General features: G+C 42.5%; 1 protein-coding gene across 1 annotated transcript in view; it reads right to left on the minus strand.

Moving 5' to 3' along the window:
* LOC139577547 (VWFA and cache domain-containing protein 1) overlaps nucleotides 1–3,916 on the minus strand; it is an 83,269-nt gene extending 79,353 nt beyond the window's left edge. Inside the window, exon 1 of the mRNA XM_071404601.1 lies at nucleotides 3,381–3,916. Coding sequence (XP_071260702.1) covers nucleotides 3,381–3,632 — 252 coding nt within the window. The 5' untranslated portion in view covers nucleotides 3,633–3,916. The remainder of the gene's footprint in view (nucleotides 1–3,380) is intronic.
* Nucleotides 3,917–9,470: the final 5,554 nt, after the last annotated feature.

The following is a 9,470-nucleotide window of genomic DNA, read 5'->3' on the forward strand; positions in this document are numbered from 1 at the left end:
AGATGCCCGAGTTCCCAGCTGCTTTGAACAGCATTAGTCTGAGATTCCCGAGTTCCCAGTTGCCTTGAACACAGCATTAGTCTGAGCGGAGGGAGAGAGCAGCAGAGGGTCTAGCTCTCACGGTCCCTGCTCATTCCTTTCCTCCTGTGAGACTGACCAGAGAGGGGACATTGTCCTCCACCTGATGGCGAAACTCAATTCGCACTGCATCCGCCTCAGGCACAAATTCATGTTATTCCTATGACGAGAGAAAGTTAAATATTCCGTGATATTAAAATAGACACGACGAGATGCTAATAATAAAACGCAGGCCTATTGATACACTTGGCTACTCATTAATTCCAGCTGAAGCACGAGTGGAAGTAGGCAGAAGTGTGTTTTATGTTTAGTAAAAGTGTTGAATAAAAACAGTGTTGACAGTGCTGAATAAAAACTTCAACATGAACTCACAAAAAGACAGCATCACTTTGCTGTATTCTTTGACAGACTCTCTGGTCATCGTTTTAAAAGTTATGATATGTCAAGTAGGCTAGTATCAAACTTAGCTGGGGCCGGGGATGTGCAAGCTGCAGGCATGGTGATTTGAGCTATCCCATTTAGCCACAGCTCTCCCGGTCCGCCAGGTAGCAGGAGTTTGCAAATTAAATGGTTCAAATTGGGAACACTTTGCCGATCCAGCGCGCAGGGTTTCTGAATCAAGTGCGCCAACAGTGCAACAAAAAAATTTTAAAAGGGGAGCACAAGCTTTTCTACAGAAATGTTTGCCGATTGACGAGGAATGCCTTGAAGATCGACCAGTCGATCGCCCGGTTGGTGACCACTGCACTAGTGTATAAAAATATCAACCACAACATCTGTTTGTTTAACTTACGATTTTAAACTTCAAAACCAGCTAAAACTGGGTCAACAATTATTCATTCAAAATTATAACAATTTCAACCACTGAATGCCCATAAAAATGCTTGCAGAGGTAGGCCTACTCACTCATCGGCAAAGCTCCTCTCCACAGAAGCACTTGATTATCTACGCATTAAGTTACAAACACGATTGAGAACATAGGGTTGTCTGTGCTACCAGGCTCCCTTGATAATTGAATAACTCACTGACAGATTGCATCAATTTGACCCATTGACTCAAGAGACCATGACAGGGCAGTGACACACATCAAATTACAAACAAGACCAGGGTTTGGGGATGGGGTTTGGTTGGCGTTGCATTACATCCACAGATTTGGAGTTAAGAGGACAAAGTGAGGTTTGGTTAATTAAAAGAGGAGCAAAAACGGACTGGCCTAGACCGCTGTTAGAAACCACGCCATGAGCACAGGAATTTTGTCAGGTTTATCAGATTATTTTGTGCGTCTTGTCTTTTTTCCCCTGTCATATTCCCCCTGGCTTCGCCATGGCCGGAGCACCTCATCCTGACCACGGCATATGGAAAATCCCAGGTAGCATTGCTAGAGACCGTTCTACACACCTGGAGCAACAGGCCCGGGCCAGACCGTGTCTGACTAAGCAGCAACACACAGGTGTCAGGGCAGAGAGCTACCATCCCATAGCCACATCTCGGGATTTATTTACATGGGCAGATTACAGTTTTGACTGGATTCACATCACCTCGCTGTGCGGTCAAAGAGGTCTGACCAAACACAGATTTATATCAAAGCAACACCTGGATTAAATGAGAAATGAGCTAAAATGCCAAGTTAGATTTTTACAGCTTGTCAAATAATATGAGTCAACCTAGAATGTTGCAAAAAAAAGTTTAAAAAAAAAAGAGAAGGGAAACGATGAAAATACATTTTGGCATGAAATGTTTTTGTGGGATAAATCAGAAACAAACAGACCTCAGCCTCAAACCAGAAGACAGAATATGAGCCTTCATTCAGTCCACTCATTAGAAGTACACCACAGCAAAGGCAGGAATATTTAAAGACATCAATCGTAAAATAAAATGGATAATATGGTATTGTGAGGCCAATGAGAGAGAGAGAGAGAGAGAGAACAAAACAAAAACAGATAGAATGAGAGAGAGAAATTGTGAAGGGGGCAAGAGAAGAGAAATCGTGACAAAGGACGCTCCGGGGATCAGAGCAGGCCTGAAAGCTGGGTCTCAGTGGTAGGATACAGAGTAGTGGGGAGATGAAACACAATTTGGGCCGGGCCCCCTACTGACCAGAACTATGGGGCCTGCCTCTGAAGTAACCCCCTGCATCACCACCGTCACCACATGTCTCACAGCCACCACTGTAGTATAGTCGGTTAGCCATTTGTTGATCAAGAGACACTACCTTCAAAATTAACAATACAAAACAGTGTTTCCCATTACAGAAGTAGTCTGGATTACATTTCAAATAACACAGATTTCTTTTCTGGGATATTTAGAAAGGTTTATAAAAAATGAAGTATCAATCTGTAATGGCATGCTATTGTGTACAATACACTTTGTATTCACAAAATAACTACAAAATGTGGAAGCAAAATGAAGGTAGCCTAGTCATTTCAATCCATCGATAATTAAAATGTACAACTATTAAATAAACAACCATTCTAATTACTGGTGTTCTCCTCATAGCCTACTATCAGGCAAAGGAAAAATAAGTATAGGCCGACCAATTCGTTTAATTTTTAAAAATCCGGCTGAAATATTATGTTTTTTATTCAAACTAACGGCATATCGAATGAATTAATATGTAGCAATGTCATACTATTCATTGGAATAAGAGCAGTGGTGACAGGAGGGGGAAATGTGAACCCAGTGTTTGAAGTTCAAAGAAACCGTCTTCCTCCCCTCTCCATTCACACACCAATTTGGGTGTTTTATGCTATAGGCCGCCAAAAACATTTGTCACGCCAATAATAAGGTTCTGAGAAGATAATGCGGCTAACCAATGTTGAAATCCTGCCAGTAAACAACGTTATCAGAATAATTGATCCTCTGACCCCTTCAATTAATCCTTCCTATAAGCGATAAAGTTCCAGATAATGTGTCCCAACACCAACTATTTCAAGGTGCTGTTACTGTTGTTACACAGCAACATTGTCAATATCCTTCAAAGAGAACGCCTTTCAGAATGGTTGTTACTGAGCCATTCAAAGGCAAATATACCGCAAGCTAAGAAAGAACGCGGCTGTAATAGATATAGTTTGATGGAACATTAATTACATTTCTGACAACAAAGTTACAATAGTGTAGCACTGCAACAATGTAGTAACTAAAGATAATGCAAAATGATTCGCCGATTGTAGATTGCAAATGAACCAATTGATGATACAATGCGCAATTAGGACTACATACAATATATTAAAAAGTATGTTGTTGAATGAATATTTAAAATGTGTCGAATGTTGACAGAAATCGAAACAGAAAAGTGTGGTTACCTGCATGGTGAAGACTCCAAGCTCCTGCGAGGACAGTTTTTTCATTTGTACGGCTAAAACTTGTGCCTCCTCCAAGATCGAAAACTCAGTTTCAGCGCCACAAAATCCACAACATAGAAGCGACAATACTGCCACAAAGCTCCAAAAAACAGCCATGAAGTTACACCAGTGGAGTCTCGCGTTCTTATTCCAATTTGTGTATGGAATTCGTGTTAAAATCACGGATCCTTCTCCCCCTACTCGCCTCGCCATATGATGGCTGGTGTAGTTGTTGAATAGTAAACTGGAAATTCGCTTTGCAGCCGTGAGAAAAACTTCCAAGGGAACTATTTCACAACTTCGTAGCTATACCTGGCCTTAATTTCAAGACGAAATTCCTCGACTTTAAACGACGACATCAATTCATATTTTGGAAATCCACGAAGGTAGGAGAATACAATCCATAAAAGCGCTGATAGTTGTGCATTTGTCGATAGATCCTGCTCACTCCGCACCAACTCCAGTACAGCGTAAGCCGGAGAATCACAATGGGGGTGAAAGTAGGAGTACGGCAGCAAAACAACGGCATGGCGTTTGAGTTGGGAATGGATTGGGATTGTATTTGGAGAACGGTCTCCCAAAACAACTTGGCTACTGTAAAACAATATGCTGGACATATGATCTACCAATAGCTGCTCTACATCTGTAGAAGCAACATAGTATTTTATAAAACAACAAACCACAGTATAGACAAATACTGTGGAATATCGTTTATATTTAAATGTTCATCAAGCGGATAGAAATTACATAGGGCTAAAAAACTTTTTTAGGTGCTTTAGGTTGACTGCTATGTTACTGCAGTAATGGTGGATATTGTAGTCTTCTGACTGCAGAAAAACAAGAATCTCTAAAGTCGTCCCAGGTGAGGGAGAACCAACTGGCTGCGCAGGAGCCTTACCTTGTCGGTCTGGAACTCACCAATAGGCTACATTTCTTATTTGTGAAATTGAAACTAGCCAGTAAAACCAGGACCGGAGTCTCCCATAGAACATACTGTCTTCAGTGTCCATAATGTAAAGCAAGTAAAACCGGGGCCGGAGTCTCCCATAGAACATACTGTCTTCAGTGTCCATAATGTAAAGCAAGTAAAACCGGGGCCGGAGTCTCCCATAGAACATACTGTCTTCAGTGTCCATAATGTAAAGCAAGTAAAACCGGGGCCGGAGTCTCCCATAGAACATAATGTCTTCAGTGTCCATAATGTAAAGCAAGTAAAACCGGTGCCGGAGTCTCCCATAGAACATACTGTCTTCAGTGTCCATAATGTAAAGCAAGTAAAACCGGGGCCGGAGTCTCCCATAGAACATACTGTCTTCAGTGTCCATAATGTAAAGCAAGTAAAACCGGGGCCGGAGTCTCCCATAGAACATACTGTCTTCAGTGTCCATAATGTAAAGCAAGTAAAACCGGGGCCGGAGTCTCCCATAGAACATACTGTCTTCAGTGTCCATAATGTAAAGCAAGTAAAACCGGGGCCGGAGTCTCCCATAGAACATACTGTCTTCAGTGTCCATAATGTAAAGCAAGTAAAACCGGGGCCGGAGTCTCCCATAGAACATAATGTCTTCAGTGTCCATAATGTAAAGCAAGTAAAACCGGTGCCGGAGTCTCCCATAGAACATACTGTCTTCAGTGTCCATAATGTAAAGCAAGTAAAACCGGGGCCGGAGTCTCCCATAGAACATACTGTCTTCAGTGTCCATAATGTAAAGCAAGTAAAACCGGGGCCGGAGTCTCCCATAGAACATACTGTCTTCAGTGTCCATAATGTAAAGCAAGTAAAACCGGGGCCGGAGTCTCCCATAGAACATACTGTCTTCAGTGTCCATAATGTAAAGCAAGTAAAACCGGGGCCGGAGTCTCCCATAGAACATACTGTCTTCAGTGTCCATAATGTAAAGCAAGTAAAACCGGGGCCGGAGTCTCCCATAGAACATACTGTCTTCAGTGTCCATAATGTAAAGCAAGTAAAACCGGGGCCGGAGTCTCCCATAGAACATACTGTCTTCAGTGTCCATAATGTAAAGCAAGTTAAACCGGGGCCGGAGTCTCCCATAGAACATACTGTCTTCGGTGTCCATAATGTAATTCACAGAACAGACACACCGGGTTCTAGGCTACTCCATATACTATACTGTATGTCATTTAAATGATCTCTGTATTTTATTTTATGAATGTAACTGAGATCTGATAATAAGATGTGACTGTGTTTGGAAGAATATGGGTTTCTAATGACAGTAAAGTCCTGCTCAGAGTAATATACATTTCATGTGATTCTTTAGAAGGGCTGCCACATGCCTACTTCCATCCAGTTGATGACCTCCAATCAACAGCCGCCTTTAAAAAGGGCCTCGCTCTGTTCCAAGCCCTGATTGGAGAATAGTACACATGAGCGTAAAGTCGTGTTCCTCTGCTCAGATGTTGCTGACGCATGCCAAATCGTACAATGCCTGGATAGGTATTTTACGTATCAGCTAACCTCATCATATGTTATATCAATTTGGTGCCCGACTGGCGACTGCACAGTCGATAACGTGCCACGCAACCATTGGTTGATGCGTGCAACGTCTGAGCAGGGGAACGCAACTTAATTATGACCCAGCTGAGGTCTTTTGGGGCATTCATGTGCTCATGGAAAGTAGGAAACTGAGAAATGGGAAATCCTAAAATCGAATTGTGTTCAAGTGCTTTTGAAGTTGGTCAATTCTTCAATTCTTCAACCAGTAATATTTTAGTTAGCTTGATAAGCTAGCTAACATTGCTAATGTGGGACTGGAATGTGATGTTTATATGTGTATAGGACTTTTATTGTGACATGCAACCATACCTGTATTCTAATTGGCTCCTGTATTAGAGCGAGAGCTTCTTGGTAAAAGATCAGTCAGAGCTGCCATGATGTAGTGTGTGGAGTTGTCGCCATTTCCTCTCCCCTTATCATTTATTTATTTTATATCCCCTTATGAGTTATGCAGAGTCTCATCATTAAAGTTTGCAGTTTAATGCACTGATGGCGCATTGTCAGCTTCTTCAACTACAAGACCTATAACCAATGGCCTGAAAGTAAATGTATGGTCAATCTGGGGGGGGGTTCTGCATTTGCCACATTTACTGCCATTTGGCCTCTGCAGAAGTCAGGGCATTCATACTTCTTGCGCTTCGCGGAGCTGTTGTGAAGGAAGTTGTCAAAGAAGTGAGTTTGTGTTTAGTGCCGTCAACCAATCATGTTAATGCAGAGCTATATGGCGCTATACGGAGCCCTCTGCATTGTTACAACATTTGGGAGGCGCACAGCGGTGCGGTACGGTGCTAGATTTGACCTCCGCAAGACTCCGGAGGCTCCGCAATTGCGTAAAATTCCACACGGAGCCTCTGGACCGCATTGCTGGATCAAGCATAAATCGGCTATTACACTAATAAAGTTAGCTAGTGTGCTTAACATTGACAAAAGGTCAAACTAGCTCCACATTATCCATATTGATAAGTGTGTAATTGTCAAAAGCAGATTTGTGGTCATCTTTTGGTTAAAAAGGTGAAAGGTCAGTGGTGAAACATCACAACTTGGGTAACAGGATTGTCTCTGAGTTTCCCACTTGGAATTACGACTTGGAGGGTCATCCAACTGAAACTTCCCAGTCAGAACTCCGAACATCCGATAACTCTTATAGCATGTGAATGTAACCGATGTGAAATGGCTAGCTAGTTAGCGGTGGTGCACGCTAATAGTGTTTCATTCGGTGACGTCACTCGCTCTGAGACCTGAAGTAGTTGCAAGGGCCGCCGCTTTGTTGGCGCGATGGGTAACAATGCTTCGTGGGTGACTGTTGTTGATGTGTGCAGAGGGTCCCTGGTTCGAGCCGAGGAGAGGGACGGAAGCTACACTGTTACATGAACACCCGATTAGCCTCCTCCCTGTCATTACTGTTTCTTTGACCTTTGGAAAATGTATTTTCAACAATGAAGCCATGTCTTAACCAGGATTTTACTTTAGGCTACTTTATTACATTTAATCAGCATTTCTGTAAATATGCCAGATTTAGCCTGCCAGCTAATTTTCAACTCTAGTCTCCTCTTTTGCCCTTTAGTCTGGAAGATAAAAAGTAACACTGACCAGGACTGGGTAGCTGGCGCAAATAAGGTGGATACTCTATCTATAAATCTCCAACATTTTGCTCATATTCAGTAGCTACTATCCATGGTCAGAGGTAAGGAGGGAGGGGAGGACGTTTTTCAGTCTATCCGGATATACACTCTTAGAAAAAAAGGTGCAATCTAGAACCTTAAACAGTTCTTCAGCTGTCCCCATAGGAGAACCTGTAGTGGAATATTCTGATCAACTGAGAGAGACTTTGTCATTTCTTCAAACAATCATCTTTATTTAATATTGACTAATTATTGCAATAATGAGGCTGGTCGACCACACACCCTTGAGTGTTGGACCGAGTAACCTAACCTTCACACAAATGCAGAGTACTATATATAGCTGACACTAAAAATGCTTAGTCATGATTGGTTCCACTCATCCCATGCAGATTGGGGCATCATAAACCACTCTGGGTTCATCTGGTCGTTATCTGCACAGGGTTGTTGTCTTAACCCCACCCTGGTTTAGTTTCCCAGATGCAAGGATGATTTTGAGACAATGAGGGTGTCACGAACGTTGTAATGAGGAGACCAAGGCGCAGCTTGATATGCATACATTCCTCTTTTAATGAAGAAAGACCACTAAACAAACCGCTGTACAAAACGAGTGCTGACAGGCAACTACACATAGACAAGAACCCACAAAACCAAAAGGGAAAATGGCTACCTAAATAGGATCCCCAATCAGAGACAACGATAAACAGCTGCCTCTGATTGGGAACCAATTCAGGCCACCATAGACCTACAATTACCTAGACTTACAAAAACCGTAGATCTACAAAAACCCTAGATCTACAAAAACCCTAGACAAGACAAAACAAGCATACCCACCCTCGTCACACCCTGACCTAACCAAAATAATAACGAAAACAGAGATAACTAAGATCAGGGCGTGACAGAGGGATTGATCTACTCCTAAACTATCCCTAGTAAAACACATTCTTGTCTATGTAATGCAGTCTTTAACTCATTTGTCAGCTCAAGCCATTTCTGGTGACCATATGCCCAGATTAGCTGCAGGGAACTAGAGTGGAGACCATAAAAACATGCACTAGTAGGACAGAAATGTCTTACTAATAGTTAAGTATGAATTGTTAACCATTAATATCAAATAAATCAGGTAAATAAGTTATTTTTCCCTCACAAACCCTTTGAAGAACCCTTTTTGATTCCAGGTAGAACCCTTTTGGATCCAAGTAGAAACCTTTTGGATTACATGTAAAAACCCTTTCCACAGAGGGTTCTACATGGAACCCAAAATAGTTCTACCTGGAACCAAAAAGGGTTCTACTGTAGCTGTAGTCCTATAGAGATGACCAAAGAACCCTTTTGGACTGCTTTTTTCTATGAGTGTAGCCTGGAACTAGCCTCTCTCCCATTCCCAGTGATCTGATTAGTGTTTGCCTGCCCCGGAGAAGTAGAGAAGTCCCAGCCCCAGCCTCAGTCCCAGCCCCACTCCTCAAAGCCTGCTGTGGGAGGGCTAGAGCCGGAGCCAGGGGAGTCAGCCGGTGGGCAGATGGAGAGCACAGACACGCAGCATGAATGAGACGTCTGTTTTTGTGTCCTTGGCCCGAGAAGCTGTCAGATGTTTTTATAGTCGTAAAAGATGCTTTTAGACACTTCCAAACAGAAGGATGTTTGCTGAAGAAGGGTCAAATATATGCACAGTGCATAAAAGCATATATTTTAACAGTAAACAAACCATGGTGAAATATATGTCCATTTTAACAAAGGCAGTACAGGAAAACATTTCTCCTCTCCTCATGTGTCCAGGCCACAGTGAGGAGACCTCATCTGAGCTTTGATGTCAAGGAGATGTGTTTATTAATGGAGAGGATTAGAACATAGAGACAGACAGCTCTCTGCTTCACACCTGCATGGGGAGAGTGCTACAGGTGCATTCTCAGTGTG

The sequence above is a fragment of the Salvelinus alpinus genome, chromosome 6 (genome assembly GCF_045679555.1).
Source record: "Salvelinus alpinus chromosome 6, SLU_Salpinus.1, whole genome shotgun sequence".
Taxonomy (NCBI): Eukaryota; Metazoa; Chordata; class Actinopteri; order Salmoniformes; family Salmonidae; genus Salvelinus; species Salvelinus alpinus.